The sequence below is a fragment of the Filobasidium floriforme genome (assembly GCF_021052385.1).
Source record: "Filobasidium floriforme strain CBS 6241 chromosome Unknown HD553scaffold_12, whole genome shotgun sequence".
Taxonomy (NCBI): domain Eukaryota; kingdom Fungi; phylum Basidiomycota; class Tremellomycetes; order Filobasidiales; family Filobasidiaceae; genus Filobasidium; species Filobasidium floriforme.
The window spans coordinates 251,805-272,208 of NW_025763633.1; the positions used below are offsets into that span (position 1 = coordinate 251,805).

The window sequence follows — 20,404 nt, forward strand, 5'->3', positions numbered from 1 at the left end:
GCGTCTTCATGACGAGACAATCGATCGAAAGGTATCCTTTGGTCCTTTGTGACATCATCATCCGTCATCAGCGAAAAGCTACCCGGTAAGACCTGATCCTGATGAGGAACATGGAAAGTGGGGAGAAAAAGAAAGGGATCGCTGATATATAGGCAAAGAGGTCCCCCATGTTCAGAGGCATGTCCTCGTTTCCTTATCCTCACCTCTACTGTCCGAGCCATACACACACAAGTATCTTGCCCCTGAACTACAAATATGTCTACAAACGCTTGGAAACCCTTCATCGCGCCCGACCTACTCGAGATCGCCTCAAGTGGTCGTAAGGTCGCTTTCCACACGATCCCTGGGAGCGGTTGGTGGAGGACCGGCCACCAACACAGCTCGGATGGGGGGTTTGTCGGGGTCGAAAGTGCGAAACCGTTAAAGGACGTCGAGTCGTTCAAGATCGAAGCATCTTTGAAGATCAAGGGAGCGGATGTTCAGGTGAGTCGATTTATGGAGTCGCGTTGCGCGTTGTCGGCTCATCAAATAGAGCGATAACTGAACATGTCTCCCACAATCCATTCAATTCGGTCTCACTGTTAATCAGTTGTAAGCCCCTTCTTCCCAACTAATCCTTCACCTAATTAGCGTGCGTGCCTCAGCTCACTCTGCATGATACATCGCTTCTTTGCCCTTTCTACTATAGCGACCAAGGTTGCCTCTTCCTCTACGTGACCGACACGCTCTGGCTAAAAGCCGGGCTGGAACACGTCAACGGAAAGATCAGGGTCTCGTGCGTCGTCAACGACCCCTACGCCGATTGGTCAGTTCTCTGTGGCACTTACCGTCATGTCATTATCTGATCCGTTATATGTTAATGTAGGTCTCTCGACCCCGCCGAGGTGGATACCGACTATAAACAACCCCACACATTCTCCATCGATATCATGAAGCAGGAACAAGAACCTCTGCCCTTGATCAGGTTCAGCTACAACGGCAGGGTCTTGCGAGAGGTTCCTGCGTTTGGGTTGACTCAGGGACAGATGGAGAGGAAGTTTAGGGTCGGACTGATGGGTTGCTCGCCCATGTCCAACGGGTGTATGGTTCACTTCGACGAAATCTCCATCGAGGGCGCCATCGAGCGACCCAGTGCTGGTGATAACTGTTACGAGGCGAGCGCGAATCTTGTATAGCTTGTAGCTCGGACATTCGCGAGCGACAGGAGGAAAGGGCAAGAATGAGGATAATCATACAACCGATACACTGAATAGACCCGGACGGACGAAGCTCAAGCCTGAAGATACATCGAACCCTCGACAGTATCCAGATGCTGAGCGTCAATCTTGCTCACGCCGATCCATTCCCAAATCTACAAGAACGATAGCAAGACAGTCAGCTCGACGTCACAATCCGTTCGAGCTCTCGCGCTCGCTTACCTTCCACGTGTCACCCATGACTTCTTGTTCGCTAACTCGGACGTTGGCATTCGTCTCGATGATAGGCTGGACCTTGACCCATAGCCTCTGCCGAGTATTGGCGTTATGGATATGGTCGAGCACGAAATCCCGCAATTGATTAGGGCGAAGGAAGGGCTCGGGGGCCTGGACAGGGTCGATATAATGCGTGTAACTCTGTGACGTAATGAGATCAGTACCAATATCGTGGTCTCGGTCAATGCGAGCACATACCTGGTCCTGCAACCTTGATAACGCGGTCTTGACCAGTTTCTTGACCTTGGCGCTTTCCTTGCGTTTATTCTGGTAATAAGACCTGAGGTAGGCCAATAGAGCGATTCCGAACGAGCCCACTGTCGAAAAAGGACTTGTCGGTCAGACGGGCTCCATCAATGGATCATGCAATCCATGGCGGAGGACTCACGGCCGATTTCGTTCTTGTGGTCTACGATCTGTTCGGTCGCAGCTATACGCAATCGACAGGAAGCCGGCATGTCCGCCCGGACGGCCGAGTAGACGTCTCGTCCGCTACCATGGTAATACAGTTAGCTTGCCCGTCAGGCGGCATATTCAAGGGCAAAAACCCACTCGATGACTTCGTGTTGAACGATTTTATGAACAACCAAGTCCTTCAAGGCGGCCCTGAGGTTGATCCTGAATTGCTCGGGAGTCACCTTGACCTGTATCCCCGTCCCGAAGTCAGTACCAGAGGTCATTCCAGTCAGTCGATTCGTGGACTGACCATCCTGACGAAATGCTGAAACAGCTGTTCCTCGTCAATCCCAAACTTCTCCACCTCGCTTCTCTTGTCCCCCTTGTTCTTCCTCCCGCCAGCACAGATGGTCTCGCCCTTGCGTCCCGCCAAGCGCTCTTCGACCTTTTTCGCGATCTCGCCGATCTGAGCCTTGGTCCTGACATCGAGTTCGCAAGTCGGAGGAATAGCCACGGGACCGACACCAGGCAATCCGCTGAGCACCGGATTGAGCCAATCGAGCAGCGGGTGAGGTTCGAGGATGTACTCTCCCTTGCACCCGGTGACCTTGCCATCTTGGCACAAGGCGTGACTCGGGCAGGGAGTACACTTGTCGGGCCGGGGTACAAATCCGACCAGCGGCAACTCGGACTCGTACGGACAGGCCGAGAGCTGATCGTCCGGTACCGCGTGATCCCGCCTTTGAGCTTCACGCTCGGTCATGCATTCGGTAGCCTTGACCAATCGCACTTCCTTGGCCCGGATGATCGAGTTGGATGCGCTAGCCGGGTCGCAATACCCAAGAGGGATGGATTGTTGCTGAAACTGATAAGCCCAAGTGAGGAAGGCCAGAAGGGCCATCATCATGGAGAACTTGATCTTGGTCTCGGATTTGGCGGCGAGTGCGCTAGATTCACGTTGAACCAACCGGGACTCTTGCTGGTCTTGAACGGGGGTCGACGCCGCTCTGATGAGGGACGACGATGTTTGCGTTTTCTTCCGGCTTGGGGTTTCTTGTTCGACCTTGACATCGATATCCACGTCGTCATCGGCCATCTCAGGCAGGTCATCATCCGCAACCACACCATTGCCATTGCCATCGTCTTCGCCATCGTTCTCGAACCTAAGCATCTTGCTCGGGCTCGCCTCCACACGCTTTTTACTCCACCCCTCTGGAGTCGTTCTCATCGCCGATGAATCCGGCTCGATCTTTCGTAAAGATGAGGGTGATTTCGTTGGGGTCGTCGCAGTGACAGAGGAAGCGAGATCCAGAATCCGTTTCAACGGCGACGCACTGAGCGTCTTGGACGGGGATGTGGTGTCCGTCTTCAGTGGAGACGCACCGGCCGTTCTTAATGGAGAAGAGATGTCCGTCTCTAAGGGAGACGTAGCGTCCGTTTTCGAGGGCGAACCTCCACTTTGCTCCACAGCAGGTGAATCTGTCACGTTCAGAGTTGAAGACTTGCGTTCCCCCAAAGTCTACCACGCACGCACAATGAAACTCCCAAAATCAGAACCTCCTCATTCTAAGCTTACAACTCGACTGAAAAGCTAGACTCACCTTCCTCTTAGTCTTCCTCGGCGTCTTCCTCCCCATACCCTCCTCTTCTCCATCCCCGCTCTGGAAAGGGTTATAATCCGAAAACCCTGATTCCTCCCTCTCCTTCCGTCCGCTTCCGGGTTGTTGCTGCTTCGAACTGGCGAGCGGGGTAAACTTGTTGGGCGATTCGTAAGACCTGCCTGAAGTGGCTGCTTGGGTAGGTGTCGAGGTGTTAGACAAGGTCGGCAAGAGCCTGGATCGGGAAGGGGTCTATCGTTTTTTCATCAAAAGTTAGTTCCTCTGTACTAGTCTTTGAAGATAGAACAAGCCTGGGCCGGACATACCTTCTCCCATCCTTGTTCTCGTTCCCGCTCCTCTTCCTCCTCCGCCTCCCTCACACTAAGCTCAGCTCCCAAGCCGAGATCGACCTCGTTCTTCTTGCTCTTCCTGCTCGTCTTCTTCTTCTTGATCACCGTCTCCTCCACCCCGACATCTTGCTCTTGACCTTGGTTTCGATAATCAAGCTCCTCGTCTTGTTCGACAAACGAAGAGAAAGACGGTTTAGACTTTAAAGTTCTAGGGAGTCCTTCGACCTGATCGGCGTTTCCGTCTAGGGGCGTGTGGGAAGTCGAACGTGTCACTCGGCGTGTCTATAGTATCAACTTCCGTCAGCCTCCTGCTACAGCTTTTTCTAATGAGCAGGGCAGGGTTGTTCTAGACTGACTCGTCTTCGGACGGCTTCTTCGCGTCCTGCAGCCGCGGACTCTGCATTGGGGTTATATGTGAACACGTCACCTTCCACGGCGGCGGGCTCGTCTTGGGTCGCTGATTGTCGGGATTGGCGAGGACGAGAACGGACGACGGGACGTTGAGGAGGTTCTGGCTATAACATTCGGAAGTCTCGTTCGAATCAGCCTTCATTTCATATACAATCTAGTCGAGATAAAGCAGCAAGCTTCAGGCCCACCACTCCGCTACGTTGCACTCACGCTCATCTCCACGCCATCCTCTCCGATCTCCCTAATCCCATCCGTACTAGGGACAACGCTATTCGCCCTATCGTGATAAGCCGCGGCTTTGGACTTGACCCGAGTGATAAAGAGGTTGACGAGGTCGGCTTTCTTGGATGTCGATGGGATGGGAATGGAATGCTCTGTGAGGATTCCGCGAAGTTGGGCGACCTGCGATTGAGGTAGTGAAAGGACCCAGGGTAATCGGATTTGAGTTTGGATTTCGATGCGAGTTCAAGCAGAAAGAAATGTTTGCGATAGGGATATGATAGAGCATAAACAGACATGAGATCAGCATTCTCGACCAAGTCGTCGTGCAAAAGGAGACTTGAACTTCAGACGTACCTTTAATGAAGAAGGTTCGAACCCGGGCGCGAGGTATACCTCGGCAGTGGGGACCGATGACATCGTAACGACCGACGGCGTTCTTGATACTGTCTGTTTCCCTAGCTCGATGTCGATATCGAGACAAGATACAAGATGATGTCCACGATGAGCAGTGATCTAGTGACGTTGAGGTCGATCTGATGGTCTGGTCGATCAGAATTCCGTTGACCGTGTTGTTTGTTGTTTGTTGTTCTTGTGGGTTTGTTTACAGTTTGGTAGAGTGACGAAAGTAATGGGTGAAGCCGAATTTATTCAAGGTACCATAGATCAAGGAAAAGTACCCCCATCATATCGAGAACCCACCACCGTAACCATCATTGAACCTGACCAGGTCAAAGTATACAGAGAGGGAGCAAAGAAGGTCTCTCTGACTGCATAAAAAGTGCTCACGTCCGTTGTGCAAAATTTCGCCTGGCTCAAACTGAAACGATGTTGTAGGTCACGCGCGTTTCAGGAAGAGGCGGTCATTCAAGGTTATCAAGCGTCAGCGTCAAATCAAGCAGCAAGCGGTAATAGCGTGTCTCACCAGCAATCATCAATAAAACCATCCACCAAGCATACCCCTTGGTCCAGAAGAGGTTATGATATTATCAGACTCTTCCGAAGATACGGAAGTCATCTCTTGACTACTTCAGAACTCCCCAAAGTTATTGGGTCTTATCTCCTCTTCATCACAACATTAGGCCCTGCAGATTGAACCTACAGATTCAAGGGGAAGCAGAGACTGCTGTATGCCATTCTACAACCCAGGATCACAAGCTCTCTGTCTGAGTTACTCATTGATCTGTTTGACCTTAATCCGATGCAAGAGTGGTTCAGGTTTGATCTCAGGGATAATGATGAGTTATCAGACGTACTTAACCAACAACAAGGTGATGAACCGGAAACATCTCGCCAAAAGGACGAGCAGTAGAATTAAGCCTTGGTATGAGGCCGACAAGTATTGACACCGTACGAACGCCTGGGGTGCGTGGAGGTGTTAACCGACAGGATCAGATCAGTCGCGCAATTCCTTAGCTTCGATATTTGTCTTATCCTGTATCAGTATTCGATGCGCACGCCAGAGCCTTCAGCGTTTTTGCCTTTGTTTCCTGTGTCTTGCGAAAATGATGGCCTGAAGGACAAGGTAGGCGGCATCGGAATTGCAGAAATTGGAATGCCAATCAGAGGCGCTGGACAAGCCCACAGGCGGGACTCCCGAGCGCAAAGCTATCGCGAGCGAGGAAAGGAACTTGATTTCTCACCCGCCTGGTTCCCGTGGCGTCGAGCGCTGTTTAGGAGTGGTTGTATCGATACAATTAGGGCTACAAGCGAGTCTTTCTATTATATTACACATTCTCGATTCCCGCATCGTGTCGAGCTATCCTCGCGCTCGAGAGGACGCTCAAAGTCCGACCCAGCTCGAATTCATCCCTTCCTCAGCCGACCCGCTCGTAAAGCTCTCATCCAGGCTCGGCATCGTTCCCGTATCGTCTTCGCTCGATTTAGGCGTATCATGAGCGGGACCAGGATCCGCACTCTCGCTTGGCGGGCCAGATGGCTGGCTGGTCGCGTATGTACGGGTGGCGGGAAGAAGAGGCGGGAGAGCCTCGAGCATGGGTGTGCGATTCAACAAGAAGGCTAGGAATCGGGCGGGGAGGATGGATGCCATGACATATGGCCAGGTCGCTGCAAGATATTATATCGAACAATCAATTTCAGGTCGGGAAAATTTGTGTTTAACCTGTCGAAGACTGACCTGATTTGCCGATTCCCACGACACCCCAGCCCCATCCACCACGCAAAGTCCCACACAATCTCCTCTCGACACGAATCCACTCGTCATCACTCCTCTTGAATTCCAGCCTCAACGCCGAGATCCCCGCCCATAACTGTCTCACGGGCCACGTGATCGAACCGACGACAAAGTCGACTGCCAGCCTGGCAGGAGCGAGGTACCTCACATACCTGGTCTCGTGACTTCTAAAGGCTTCGAACGGTCGCTTGTCGAACCACGGCATCGTCCCGAACCTCTCCGTGACAGGTCTCTTGCTCAATCTTCTCAGATCCAACCCTTGCAATGCGCCAGCCATATCCCCAACATACACCTCGACGTGCCGCCCGAGAACTAACGTCGTCTCCCCCCGCTTCTTCTCCTTGCCTGCCCGTGTCTTTGTCCATGCCGAATGGCTAGAATCCAGTACAGCATTCCTGCCCAACAAAAGGTTCTCGAGGGTGTCTAGCTGGTGATCGAATTCTCTCGGTAGAGGCCAGAGCGTGCGGGTCGGAACGAACGTGTACAACCCGACCGAAGCGTCTGATCGCGATCGCCGAGCAGCCTTTCCCTTGGATATCGTTGTAGTCGAGCGAGGGTCTTCTGATGAGATCGACGTCGGGCCGAGCGAGGTGAATGATGCATACGATGCGGGCGGTTTCATCAGCGCCGGGATGGGCGGTACCCTTGATCCCGACCCCGATCTCGTCGCTCCCCCACCCAGCCCGTACATATTCCAAACGTTCCTGACCCGGGGTAAGTGCTTGGGTAACGGCGCATACCTATCCTTGTTCATCATCCGCTTAGCATCTCCCATCGAATTGACCGCCGAGGCGCGCGAGGGGTCCGAGTCGAGGTCGATAGGTGGGTATGGGCAGGGATAACGGGTGGTCAGTGCCGCGTGGAGTGATCGATGGAACGCTTGGACCGAGGCGGGCTGGCGGAAGAGGATAGCAAAGCAGGCAGGGGTTAGCGAGACTTAACCAAAACCTACGTCGCCCTCAACCTGGATTACGGCGCGAGCGCAATTCCAACTCACATCGTCTACATCCAGAACCCCAACCCAAACACCAGCCATCAGATCCACTCCCGAACCCCTCTTCTTTCCCCCTAACCCTCCTCCCTGTCCAGCATGTGCCGAAGACGATGTCGAAGAACCACTTGCGCCGAGGCCCTTTAGAACCCTCTCGACCTCTTCGACCTCTTCCAGCTCTTTCAACCCGAGGAGGACTACGTGTTGCGATTTCAAGAGGGAGATGAGGAGTGGGAGTAAGAGGGGGTTCGACGGGGGCGATATGATAACTGTTTGCGAGAAATGAGCACGGCCAGAGTCAGGTCGCAGTGGCAGGTTAATATGGCGATCGATGGGTAGAGTTCCATAATGCGAAGGAAAGGTGAGGCCAAGGATCGTAACGCGTGACTTACGGACGGCATCTACCATGAACCCATCGACGACCCTTCCTAGCCTTCCCTTTCCATAGCCATTCCAATCCGGATCATCTTCTGCCTCTTTCGATATCAACCTCTTCAACCCGCTTATCCCAGATCCAGCCATCCCGACGAAACCTCGACCGGTATTCACTCCTAAGCGTGCATCCTCTCGTATCTTGACCTGCCAACCGACCTCGACGGCCAAAGCCGTGACTCCCAGCCAGGCACCTATGAGTCCAGCTATTATCGGATGAGCATGGATGTGATCGAAGAGGTGATTGATGATCTGTTGGTGAAAGACCACAGGTGGTGGTGGTGGTGGAGGTGGGGGAGGAGCAGGTGGCGTTATTTGTAGAAAGGGAGGGAGGGGAAGCTGAAGCGGGATCTCGAAGTCTATGAGCGAGCGGTCTGTGGATTTGTGACGAGTTCGCCGCGTTAGCCGTTACGCCCCTCATATAGCAGTCCACATCCCAACCATCTCTACCACGATTAGAACAGTATCGGGATACTTACAGATCTCGGTAGTAACAGCTTGTAGACTCTCGATGACTCTCCCCGGTACCCTGTCCAACTGCAGGTCCTGTGGGTTGTTGAGAAGACGTTCTATCTCTGTGAGCCAGTCTGCGAGTAAGGATGACGGTACTGGTGGAGGTGATGGAGAAGTGGATGACGACATGATTGAGTGGATGAGAGGATGTGATCGGTTGAAAGGTAATGGTGGTGATGTCCACATAGAGATGTAGGTAGAGATGTCATGTATGGTCAAGGGTCACAGGCTAGGGGATGGCGATCGACGAATGGATGACTAAGCGTCACGTGATACGCGTTATCCCAATGATGATGAAACAGGACGATCGTGAAACATGAAACGTCCGCTTCTACCGGGTCTTGGTCGTCCCGATACCCATTGGAGAAGTGTCATCTCTGAACTCGGGGAATAGGAACCGTATGGACTTGACGTCCAGGTTGTCATTGGCGTTGTCATCCCCGTTCACATCATCCTCTATCTCTTCCGTCCCGTCTTTATATTCGATATGGGCTTCGCGCTTGTGTCCCATCTCCGTGTCCAATGAGATTTCGAGATTGCTGGTGTATCTTACGATACTGACGCATGCAATACACGCTGGGTATCGCTGATTATCTGAATCCAGACACCGGACTTTGGATCATGTAGCCAAGGGCAAGCGCTGGCGCAGCGTTACAGGATCTCGACCTTTAATGGGCAAATGGATGGCTCGAGGTCGCTCAATCGTTCTCAGTCGCTTTTTCGAATCTAGATTTTGAATAGCATAATTGGTATCGTTGCAAGCAGACATGATGATCTTCAATGACAGGATAGAGAAAGACATATTGAACGTCATGTAAGGCAGATCAATCGTCAAGCGGGGGTGGATTGTTCTCGAACACCTGCAAGATCCTCACCTGCAAGATCCTCACCTGCAAGATCCTCACCCGCAAGATCCTCGATTCAATGTCCAGCACCGACGCAGTGTAACTGTCTGAGGGGATCACTCCGGCCCGAGTCCCGGGCAAGTGACCTAAAAGATCGGCTCGTGAGAGAGCAGCGTTACCCATGTTGCGGGCCACTGTTCGTCTGTTTAGCGATGAGGGATTTTAGTGTGAGGAGGAATGGGTCCGCAATGAGGGATATTATCGTCTTACCTGTACATGTCTGTGGGCCCTATCCCTCTCCACCCCTCATCGCTTGTACCCACCGCAGAAGAAATCGTCGACGACAACATCGTCGACGTTCTGGAACGGCTCGGTATCGGGGGCAGTCCCGGGGGCAGGGGACTGCCCAATATCGGCGGCATGGGCGTTCCGGAACGGCTCGGTGTTGACGGCACGGGACTGCTAGGTATCGGCGGCTTGATGTCCCTGTATGCTCTCAAGGTCAATGTCAAGGAACTGAATTGTTCCGGTGTTGGTCTTGAGGAACCGAATTGTTTTGGTGTCAGTCTCAAGGAACCGGATTGCTTTGAGGAATCGAGTGATTTTGAGGACCGAACTGTTTTGAGGAACCGGACTGTTTCGAGGAATCAAAGTGTTTCCAGCAACTGGAAACATTCAAAACTTGAGTTGCTTTGCCTTCGTGTTCGAGGAGCCAGACGGTCTTGAAGAATCGAGTTTTTTCGGCTTTGGGCTTACGGATTTGAATTGGTTCAAGAATCCAAGTTGTTTCAGCTTCAAGCTTGAAGAGGGATCGGGTTCTTTTAACTTGGAGGCCGGGACGACGGTACGTTCCCTTTGTTCGGAATGTAAACAGGGGTTTGTCCGACCTTAGGGAAGAACAGGTCGCTCGACTTTCTCCGGCGGTGTTACAAATCAGACAAAGACTCTAGCAAGCTGGTGTTAAACGACCTGCCCAAGTATTGGCTCATTCCGACATGCGATATACATCACAGATATCATTGATGATCATTCAGAGAAATCGTACACCTGGACACCGTTCCACGACTTGTCTCACACTACAATCGTGTATGTATTCGACATTGTTTCACGAACAGTTTTGAGTCATTCCGAAGCGCAGAGTCTGTCGGAGATAGATGTATCGTCTTGGAAATCACAATAGCATCCAAGTCAACAATCCGGCTAAGAGAACCCCATCCAACCTTGCCCGCAACTCTTCCCCAGCGCTCGCGACGAACGGCGAACCCTGGTTCATATACGTTGTGCCGGTAATCGAGACCGGCCCGGTCCCAGTCGGTGCCGGGTATCCAGGTGCAGGGGTCATCGTTTCGCTAGAGAGTACTGAAGAAGCGCCACCGAACGGGATGGTATTGCTGACCGTCCCAAAAGCTCCAGGTGCGACTCCGGTGGGGGCGGAAGACGTCCAAGGTACCGGAGGAGGAGGTGCCCATACTTGGGACGAAGCCGAAGCTGTCGTTTGCGTCCAGGCGGGAGCGGCGCTGGAAGGCGCTACATTACAGGTCGAACAGGCCGTAGGCTGAGGAGCTGGTTGTCCCTGGTCAGTCCAGGTAGTCTCCGGTCCGTCGATTGTGCTAACAACGGTCTGCACAGGCGCTGTACTCGTCCAGAAGCTCGTAGCCGTCCTCTCCTTTGTAAATGTCAAGACCTCATTGGTGGCATACGTAGACATGACGATCGAGGGGGCGGGTGTGATCAACCAGACGGTGACAGTCTGAGCGCCTTTGACGGAGACTGTTTGGGTCTGAACCTCCGTTGACCAGATCGTCAAGGTGGATGTCTGCGAGTCGATGACCGTTGTCGTTGTGGTGCAGGGAACCAATACTGTAGACCTGTGTATACCTCGTCAGTCATCGCTCTGAGACGAATCGCAGCGGGATCGGCTTACATCATGGTAGTAGTCACGGCAATCGGTACCTCAGGTCCAGCGGTAATATCAGGACAAGACTCATTGGGATTGCAGCGCTTCTTCACCTCGCCCATAGTCGTGGGCGTCGGAGATAAAGTCGCTCTGACCGCAGTATGCGTTTGGGCTGGAGCAGCTTCGGTGACGACCGCTCCTCGTACCATCACAGGTAAAGTTGTGCAAAACGCCGCAGCAAAGAAGCGAAAGGTGGATATCCTCATAGGTTGACGGCCGTGATGGGGGTGGGGTAAATGGATAGGGGTATATTGCGTTACGGCTCGAGCAAAAGCAAAGACAGCGAGTGAGGGTAACGTCGCTGGAACACGAAGCTATACATATGTATCTGCCAGCTAGATGACATCGTGCGCAGGACCCCCAGGTGTTTCAGACTAAGATGAAAGGATGGTTTCAGGGCGGAACAAGGGGGTTTCGGTTTCGAGTCTGTGGCTGTCAAGCGGTGGGAAGCTTGGTAGGGAAACCGCTCAAGTCATCCTGTTCTAGTTTCCACTCAGCCAAGACGTGGTCCGTGAGGGACTACGTGGTATCGACATCAATGCGTCGTCATCAACAGCGTCACACACAGCCCTAATACAAAGTCTTGCTACAAGAAAAAGAAGGACGATGCGCGCTAGCTGTACGATTCTTGTTTTTACTGATCGGATGGATTTGCTCCCCTTCGGGAAGGATCCGTGAAGAATGCAAAGTGGAACCAGACGTCGTCAAAGGTCGATGATAATGATGCTCGTGAAGAGAGGTTGAGATGCGAGAGAATCAAAGAGAGAAGCTGGAAAGGAATGTTGGAGGATAGAGGTGGCGCATGCAAAGAGGCAGGAGATCCGAGCGTCCTTGTTACTTTTTAAGACTGCTTTCGAGCGTCTTGAGTTCTTGTAAAATGGCAGTCTCGCCTTCGATCTTTTTGAGCTGAGTGGCTTCGAGAACCTCTCCCTTGGCCTTGCGCTCCTTGAGGTCGACGATGGCCTTGAGCTGTAGCGGATGCAAATTAGAAGCGATATCAGAATTTCGATAACAACGCGATGACAGCTTGACGACTACAGACTGACCTTTTTGTTCAGGTTTCGGATCTTCTTTTGCGTAGCGTCGGCGTCCCCATCAGCGATAGGAGGCGGTACCTCGACGGCCGGGGTCGAAGGGGCAGAAGCGGCTGGCGTAGCGTTTCCACCGGTAGCTGCGCCGTTCTTCTTGTTCTTCTTGCCCTTGCCCTCATTCCCGTTAGGTTTGGCTGCACCTGGGGGAGCGCCAGGAATGTTTCTCGACCGGGGTGTCCTGGTTCCCGGGACGTAGATCGCTCCAGACCCGTTAGCAGAGGGCATGACCGCGGCTCCACCTTCATCTTCCCGCTTGTAGATCGATGGCGTGGCAGTACCCCTGGCGCCCGGTGGTCGGTAGGCACCGACGGGCTTGCTCGACTCGTCCGTTGTCTTGTTGGCAGGCGTGAACTGAGCAACGCTCGTATGCGGCGCAGGGGCCGCGGGCATCTCGAGCGGGAAAGCAGGGAACGAATCGACCGATCCGGGTCGCCACGAGGTCTAAAGGTCGCCAGAGGTCGATTTCAGTCATCTTTGGTCAATACCATATCTCGTGATTCTGCGCGCAATAACCCACCTGGTAAAGCTCCTCGACCATCTGTACGTGCAAAAGTTTCCCCGTACACCACCACACCTTGACTCCATTATCGACTCTCAACCGGGGACTCAAAGTGCCCGTCAAGATGTACCTCCCATCCGGGCTCCACTCGCACGTCGTCGAGTTCGGCGCCTGGAACTCGGAAACCTTTTTCCTCGACTTCAAGTCCCAGACATCGATCGTCCCTGTCAGATTCCCAAACCCGGCGTTGAGGAACAATCGGCCCTGAGGTTGGTAGGCGATAAAGTTTCGAGGCTTGGGTTCGAACGAGTGGATCGGGTTGGCCTTGAGGTCAAAGAGGACCGTCCGGGCGGGCATGTCTGTGGCGTGCATCGGACACAACGAAGTTAGTCAGGTCGGATACGATGATGTCGCAAGCGGACCTAGGCGACTCACATCCGTAACAAACGCTAAATTCCCTGGAATTCGGGTTCCAAGCGTAGTCATGGATCGGCCCTTCCTTGTCTACAGTCCCCGACGTCCAGCGAAGAAAAAGGCCCCATACCAGTCAGCCTCGGAGACACCAGGATACATACGGCATCGACTTAGAATTCGGACTTACCGAGAGCGACCTTGCACTCGAACTGTCCGTTCAGACCGACGAGATACAAGTTGGTCTCTCCGTAATACGACTTGCCCGAATTGTCCACGTCCGAGGTGGTCAAGAACAGGCCCTGTCAAACGCGATCCCAAGCATATCCGTTAGCCTGACCGATCTTGCGTACATAACAGATTGTGACGCCGACGTCCGGAATTCTCGTCCACCCGGACGTCGCCTCACTTCGCCTAGCCTGCCGTATATTGTCAAACCAGACTCACCATCGACCCGACCTTGTTCCACTTCAAGACGACCTTGTCACCCTTGAAGAAACTCTTCCTCGCCTGAGTTACCGGCAACGCCCCATTCCCGACATCCCTGAGGGACCTCAACGTATAAAGGTTCACGCTCGCCGGCTGTCCCTTGTATTCTCCCACCCAGACCCCCAGACCCCCAGCGAGGGGGTCTACATCCGCCGCGCCCGTTCCGAAGCGTTTCGAAGGGCCGAGGAAGAGCCCGCGGATGGTACTCTCTGAACGAACCTTGCTGACGGGGGTGTAAAGACCGAGAGCTTCCGAGGTCGCTCGGAGATCGCTTGAAGGGTCGGACTCGGATTTGGGAGGGAGGGGGTTAAGAGAGGTAGGTGGGGTTAGGGAGAAGATGGAGATCTCAGATGGACCGGAGAGTCGGATGAGGTGGGATTCGTCGTCGGTGACCATAGGTTGCCTGATAGGTCCGGAAGGGATAGAGAAGAAACCACGATTTAGGATGAGATTTGTCCCGATTCCCTTTCAACTCCGACAAAAAGCATAACCGAGACTCACCACTGATCATAACTCTTCTGCCCAAATCCAGCTACCTCCCTGACCTCTTCCACACTCAGACCCCCACCTTCGACCCCCATCCTGTTCTCCTTGCCCAGGAACCAGACCTTCAGGTTCTTATGCCCCGCCTGACCGTCGTCGACCTTGATCATCCGTTCCCAAGTAAAGAGGTAGGATCCGAGCGGGGAGAAGGCCAGGTCGATCACGTTGGGGACTTCGAAGGACCGTTTAAGAGAAGCCGAGGAGGTAGAGGAGGAAGTGGAGGAGAGGGCGATGACGTTTATTCTACGAAGTCGAGATCCAGGGAGATGAGGAAGAGGTTCTTGGTCAGACGCTGCATCGAACATCGCAGGGAAGAAGAATCAGGAGCGGAAGATGAAGACGAGACTCACGTAGATCCATGGACATAAGCGAACTGTCGACCCGTAGGTGAATACTTGAAGGTCTTTGCTGAGACGGCCTCCCTATCGAAAGGGAGAAAAAGACGACAAAAAAGGCAAGCGAGAGCAAGATCGATGAGTACTCCGCCAGTCTACAGATTGGGGGGAGACTTACGATGGCAAGTCTTCGGAGGGTGCGTAAGAGGGGTCTCCGTTTACGAGCCCGATGGTCTTTTGCGCTCGGACTAGTGAGGTCGACGATAGGTAGCATATATAGCAGGTAAGCATGAAGGCGACATCAGCGTTATCCGGCTACAGAGCGACGAGACGGAGAGGACTAGAGTGGTTAACACGAGTGGCTGAAGAGACTTACACGCATATTGTGATTCGATAGCCGACATCCTGTTTACTGTGTGCGTATGTGCTGGTTCTAGCTCGTGCGAGTGTTTCAAGATTTCGCCTTGTCGTCCCGATTTCCGTGCTTCGGGGAAAGATAGGGCTGGATGCTACGTGCGATCTATGCAAATGAAAGAGGCAGACGGTGATGCGATCGGGAGATGGTCGGAATGGGAATGTGGTACCGGTACAAAGAGGAGGAGGAATGTGTTGAGATCTGGTCTGAAATGTAGACGTCCAAGCTGCTAGCTGATCATGATAATTATTAGTTTAGGGAACTCCGGAATAACACACGTCATCGAGTTGATGTTGCAACACATCTTATCAATTAAATCGATGGCTCGCGCTAATTTCCCGGTCCCCGTGTTTCAGATTCCGATCAACGGTCGAGCTACTCTGATCAGATAAGTATGAATCACCTCGACATCCTCGAATATCCAACCATCATTATCCTGTTTATACCATCACAACTTCAACTCATCCGACCTATTTGCACATTCCATCAAAGACGCATCCTCGCATCATGTCCAAGAAAGGCCTCTCCCTCGACGAAAAGAAGATCAAAAGTGAGCATTCGCTAACTCATGCACCTGCATTGCTCGCCTCCTTTACATCAAGTCATTCGACATAAGGAACACTGATCGTACTATTCCGCTTGGTGACTCAGTGCTCGAGATCTTCCACGAGACGGTGAGTGAGCACGAGGTTCCCCTCTAGCTAGCTGGTCGAAGACGAAGGACTATCGGCTGATTCCCGTATACGTGCATGACATGCAGAAAGACTTTTATCAATTGAAAGAACTCGAAAAGATCGCTCCCAGTGAGTGCGTTATTTGATTAGTCGTGCATATGCTGCGACGAGCTGAAGGAGACTCGCATCGTACCACGTGGCTTCGTATCCGCAGAATCTAAAGGGATCGGCAAGTGTCTCCTCTCGCTCTCCCAAGCATCCTATCGGATCATCCGAAAGCTAATTCCATGATCTAAATCATGCACCTCACCATACATCTTACCTGTGATCGCCTTTACCTCGACCCTACTTCACCCGACCATTCTTATTGAACATTTAAAACCGGAACGGGGCAACACATCCGTAGTGCAACAATCGGTAAAAGACGTCCTCGATGACCTTAAAGGCGATGGACTGGTAGACTTTGATAAGATCGGAACTAGTAACTGTACGTCCATATTTCCCCCTCCTCTCCCCACCTGCGGTACTTGCGTTGTTCGCGAGTGGTTTTGATGACCCTTCGGGTTGAGATGATACCGGATAAGACGAGATGGTCAGCTAATCGGCGGAATCTCCTTGCGCTCTGTGGGGTTCGGTAGACTTTTGGAGCTTCCCTTCGGCCGCTGGAGCTATCGTAAATCAAAGTCTTTTCATTATGTGGATCACGTAGACTACTTCATTTCTATTCCTTCCGCTTTTTAAATATCTGTCCGCAGAAAAAAGCCAAGCTCGAGAAAGATCAAGCTGAACTCCAAGCCCTCACTACCAAATTGGAAGAGCTTGAAGCGTCTTATAGCGCCGAGCTGTGTGGGAGGGAAGATAACGTAAGCCTATTCTTCTTCCTCTGCTTCTTCTTCGTAACCATCCTATGAATTCGAGGTATCAGGAGGTTAGGATCATCGAGTCATCTCACCTCGATCTCGAGTCCCGTCTTCTCAAAGCCCGCTCCAAGCCTTACATCTGCCGAGTCCTTACGTTCCTTATGCCTTCCCTCACAGCCCGAACGCGCCGACCTCCTCGCCCAGCTCGCCTCCCTGACCACGACCTCCACTCAGCTCAAAGTCGAGCTCGAAGCTTACGGAGCGGCCGACCCGATCAAGATGGAGACCAAACGACAGGCTATCGAGCTTGCCAAGGAGGCTTGCGTGCTTTGGACCGGTACGTTCGGCAAAAAAACCGTTTCAATAGGTATCCCTTCAAGCGAGTCTGATATACGAAACGGTGTTGGTGCATTTGAACTTGAGCCGCGATACAGATAACGCTCAGATCTTGTACAAGTTGTTGAGGGATCACGGGGTCTCCGAGGAGGACATCGTCAACGGATTCGGCCTGGGCAAGTTGGCGCGGGTCTCAGGGATGAATGCGATTCAGAGACATCCCTCGCTGATATGCGCCGCTCGCTGCTTTGACAGGTCCGGGTTGGGACGAAGTTCCCGGCCTCTCTTAGATTCAAGGTCGGAGCCTCGAACGGGTCACGGCTCGTGTGCATCTATGTTATGTATATACCTTGCCGTCGATACCTTTCGGGACGAACGCAGGCAAGAACACCAGGCGTTGAGGATTCCGTTCGCTGGATTGTAGTAGAAATAAAGTACAAAGTGGGAGGTGACAGAAGATAGTGAAACCGGAGCTTTTCACCGGGCCAGATGAAACGATCGGCCTGTATGGTGCACCTTGATTGACCTGCCCTGTCTACCTTTCTGTTCACTTCCACCTGAGAGAAAATGCTTGGAAGAGCCAAAATAGCGTCTGCTCATGTGTGTTTGATCGTTTTTTTCGTGTGTCGAGAATGCGTCGTGGTACTTGTTTTTCTGGTAAAGGTATTCGCATCGTGCCGGGGTGTATCCTTCTCCTTTCCGCCGTTCGTAGCTAAGATCGAAGTCCGAACGACCGGGATCATACGTACAAGGGGTCGGCTCGGAACAAGGCCGAGATGGATTCACTGTGATGAATCGCGAAACAATCGATCGGTTCCAGTCCCGAGAGTAGATACGTTATCAAGGCCGTGCACTCACCCGTTATGTGTCCGCCTGATACTCTCGGCGATGAGGGGAGCGATATCGATGGTTCCCATCTTGCCATCGGTCGCTTCGACCCTCGCGGTCTGGTCGATCGAGTTGGTCACCTGACGAGAATCTCAACGTCACATCAGCATCGGATCGCCGTGGTCGTACTTGCCCACAGACTTACGATCAACTTCTTGATCGGCAGATCCCGCAGTGTCTTCATTGTCACGTCCGACAAGAGTCCTATAGGACATATTCATTAGTCCATCAGCTCCACATTCTTCCAAGCGGAATACAAGCAGACTCACCGTGACAGATTAAAACGTAAATGTCCTTGGCACCGGCCTCTTTGAGGACCTCGGCGGCGAGTTTGACGGTATGACCCGTGTCGATCATGTCGTCAATCAGAATGGCGGTCTGAGAAGAGCAACGTCGTCAGTGAGAGATCCTGCTCATGATGATAGTCCAAGTCGATACTGACCTTGCCCTTGACATCCCCGACGAGCAACTCCATGTTATCCGGCCTCTCATCCTCGTCCGCCTGCTGAGCAGCCGCCGCAGCGACAGCCGCAGCGAACTCTTGCGTCCCGGGGGCGACGAACATCCCGCTCGGTCCCGCAGACGAAGTCCCCGAGGTCATGCTCATGTGGAAACTGTTCGACATGCCACCTCCGCCCGAGAACAATGAACGCTGGGGCAGACTGTTTTGCTGGTGGTGGTGGTGATGTTGCTGCTGCTCTTCCTGTCCGTGAGCGCCGGTCGGTGTACCGGGAACCGTGCTGGCCGGGAACGGCGTCATGGCTCCACCCAGCGTCAAGCTGCTCAACATGCCCGACATGCTCCCAGCAGGGGCGTGTTGTCCGGGTTTCTGAGCCCCGGCGTGATGGTGTCCTCGCTTTCGTTTCCGGTTGATCAACGCGAAATCGAGGTTCAACCGGTCCGCCAACGCCGTCGCGCGCTTGGCACCTCCGGCATCGGGCGAGACGATGATCCCGTCCCTCCACCCGTCGATCTCGGTCTTGATGTACCCGACCATGGCCATCTCGGACAAGAGGTTGTCACAGGGGATATCGAAGAACCCCTGGATCTGCGAGGCGTGCAGGTCCATCGTGATGACGTGGTCACACCCGGCGACGGCGAGCAAGTTGGCGACGAGTCTGCCACGGCACGTTTTCGAGGGAAAACGGGGGGTCAACCGGGGCTGCAAGCTGCCGACCACCCGGCCGTGCGGTCTGGACTCACTTGGCGGTGATGGGCGCTCTCGACTTGTCCTTCTTGTCTTGCCTGGCGTAAGGGTAACAAGGAATGACGGCCGTGATCCTCTTTGCCGAAGCCGTCTTACAGGCTGCGATGCAGATAAGCCAAAAAAAAAGGCGATTCAGTCTTCAAGGCCAGGCCACGGTGCATCCCGGCGCTTGCTCGACTCACCGCTAACGAGGATCAACAGCTCCATCAAATGATCGTTGATATCAGGCGGACTGGGACTCTGGAGGATGAATACGTCCTCATCCCTGACGCTCGAGTTGATCTGCACGCTCGTCTCGAGGGCGGAAAACTTGCCGACGTTGCATGGGGTCAAGGCGATCCCGAGCCGGTTGGCGACGTCGTCGGCGAGCCGGTGGTGCGAGTTGCCTGTGAGAAGGGCGATGCGACGGGGGTGTCGCAGAAGGGTCATGGTCGGTGTCGCGGTAGGATGAGAGCGGAATTGCGATTGCGTAGAACAGGTGTTTCGATTTCCGTCGAGGAGCCGTTTCAAACACACACGATTGTGATACGAGTTTTAATGCCCAGTAGTGGAAGTCCAGGAATGTCGGGTCGACCAGAATTCGAGCGTCCAAGGATGCGCCAGTGTTGAGGAGATAATCGCAGAGATGAGATACCGCGATTTCAAAACAGAGAGATCGTTTCCAGATGAAGGCCGAGAAGTGCGGTAGCACCAGATGAGAAGAAGAGAAAGTCGTATAAGTGAATTTGAGTATGAGCTCCTTCCCGTTCGATAACTTCTTTCTCTCTTGATCTTGATCTCTAGCTAGTCGTGGAAAGGGGACCCGAACTTGAATAGAAACCGGGGGCCGAAATCTGGATAGCTTGTCCTTCAACCTCAATTTCAAGCTCGTCTTTCAACCTCGTCTCCCAACTTTGACTTGAACTTCGACTTCGAATCCAACTTCAAGCTCAAATTCGATCCCGACCTCTATCTTAACTCTCTTCGCTTGTTTCCAAGTTGCCGCTACTCAACTCTCCAGAAGAGTTCGAGAGTGCCCTCGTCGTGCACGAAAAGAAGAACAGGGGTGGAAGGAGGAAGCCGGGGAAGGACGAGCAGACGTACCGGTGAGCAACTTGATACTGTTCCCGCTATTATGGACCATCTTTTCTTATATCTCCTCTTCCTGATTTCCTATTTTCCCAAGCCTGGTTCGATTCCTTCGAGTTCCTGGTCGTAACCCTAGCCCGAGGTTTCGTGCTTCAGGTTTCTTCGAAGCTAGAGATGCGTAGGCTGTCTTGATCTCGTGGGTATAGGAAG

General features: G+C 53.1%; 6 protein-coding genes across 6 annotated transcripts; 2 read left to right on the forward strand and 4 right to left on the reverse strand.

Moving 5' to 3' along the window:
• Window positions 1-255: 255 nt before the first annotated feature.
• On the forward strand, window positions 256-1,175 carry HD553DRAFT_342472 (uncharacterized protein; the record flags this gene model as incomplete). Its single annotated transcript, XM_046182755.1, has 3 exons — window positions 256-483; window positions 645-805; window positions 866-1,175. 3 exons carry the CDS (start codon window positions 256-258, stop codon window positions 1,173-1,175), a joined length of 699 nt encoding a protein of 232 aa, XP_046036226.1.
• HD553DRAFT_312056 (Man1-Src1p-C-terminal domain-containing protein) lies at window positions 1,149-4,988 on the reverse strand. Its single transcript, XM_046180052.1, has 11 exons — window positions 4,804-4,988; window positions 4,438-4,629; window positions 4,173-4,331; window positions 3,793-4,098; window positions 3,470-3,718; window positions 2,179-3,387; window positions 2,025-2,116; window positions 1,861-1,964; window positions 1,671-1,789; window positions 1,419-1,613; window positions 1,149-1,351 (listed from the first exon to the last, which is right to left on the reverse strand). The coding sequence occupies exons 1-11, from the start codon at window positions 4,864-4,866 to the stop codon at window positions 1,271-1,273; spliced, it is 2,769 nt and encodes a 922-aa protein (XP_046036227.1). The 5' UTR covers window positions 4,867-4,988; the 3' UTR covers window positions 1,149-1,270.
• A 1,135-nt stretch (window positions 4,989-6,123) lies between these two features.
• HD553DRAFT_312058 (uncharacterized protein) lies at window positions 6,124-8,726 on the reverse strand. The gene is made up of 5 exons (XM_046180053.1): window positions 8,543-8,726; window positions 8,024-8,437; window positions 7,638-7,900; window positions 6,584-7,535; window positions 6,124-6,513 (listed from the first exon to the last, which is right to left on the reverse strand). The coding sequence occupies exons 1-5, from the start codon at window positions 8,703-8,705 to the stop codon at window positions 6,230-6,232; spliced, it is 2,076 nt and encodes a 691-aa protein (XP_046036228.1). The 5' UTR covers window positions 8,706-8,726; the 3' UTR covers window positions 6,124-6,229.
• Window positions 8,727-11,853: 3,127 nt separating this feature from the next.
• On the reverse strand, window positions 11,854-15,313 carry HD553DRAFT_284902 (eukaryotic translation initiation factor eIF2A-domain-containing protein). Its single transcript, XM_046178211.1, has 10 exons — window positions 15,123-15,313; window positions 14,925-14,994; window positions 14,762-14,833; window positions 14,370-14,654; window positions 13,827-14,271; window positions 13,570-13,681; window positions 13,404-13,472; window positions 12,987-13,327; window positions 12,425-12,910; window positions 11,854-12,347 (listed from the first exon to the last, which is right to left on the reverse strand). Exons 1-10 carry the CDS (start codon window positions 15,148-15,150, stop codon window positions 12,213-12,215), a joined length of 2,043 nt encoding a protein of 680 aa, XP_046036229.1. The 5' UTR covers window positions 15,151-15,313; the 3' UTR covers window positions 11,854-12,212.
• A 250-nt stretch (window positions 15,314-15,563) lies between these two features.
• HD553DRAFT_39397 (meiotic nuclear division protein 1) lies at window positions 15,564-17,418 on the forward strand. Its single transcript, XM_046184199.1, has 10 exons — window positions 15,564-15,711; window positions 15,813-15,835; window positions 15,922-15,964; window positions 16,050-16,064; window positions 16,242-16,322; window positions 16,474-16,508; window positions 16,591-16,698; window positions 16,873-17,032; window positions 17,119-17,207; window positions 17,287-17,418. Exons 1-9 carry the CDS (start codon window positions 15,669-15,671, stop codon window positions 17,157-17,159), a joined length of 549 nt encoding a protein of 182 aa, XP_046036230.1. The 5' UTR covers window positions 15,564-15,668; the 3' UTR covers window positions 17,160-17,207; window positions 17,287-17,418.
• Window positions 17,419-17,770: 352 nt separating this feature from the next.
• HD553DRAFT_272544 (phosphoribosyltransferase-like protein) lies at window positions 17,771-19,555 on the reverse strand (the record flags this gene model as incomplete). Its single annotated transcript, XM_046177767.1, has 8 exons — window positions 17,771-17,816; window positions 17,890-17,999; window positions 18,065-18,123; window positions 18,189-18,297; window positions 18,362-18,404; window positions 18,672-19,037; window positions 19,123-19,225; window positions 19,309-19,555. The coding sequence occupies 8 exons, from the start codon at window positions 19,553-19,555 to the stop codon at window positions 17,771-17,773; spliced, it is 1,083 nt and encodes a 360-aa protein (XP_046036231.1).
• Window positions 19,556-20,404: the final 849 nt, after the last annotated feature.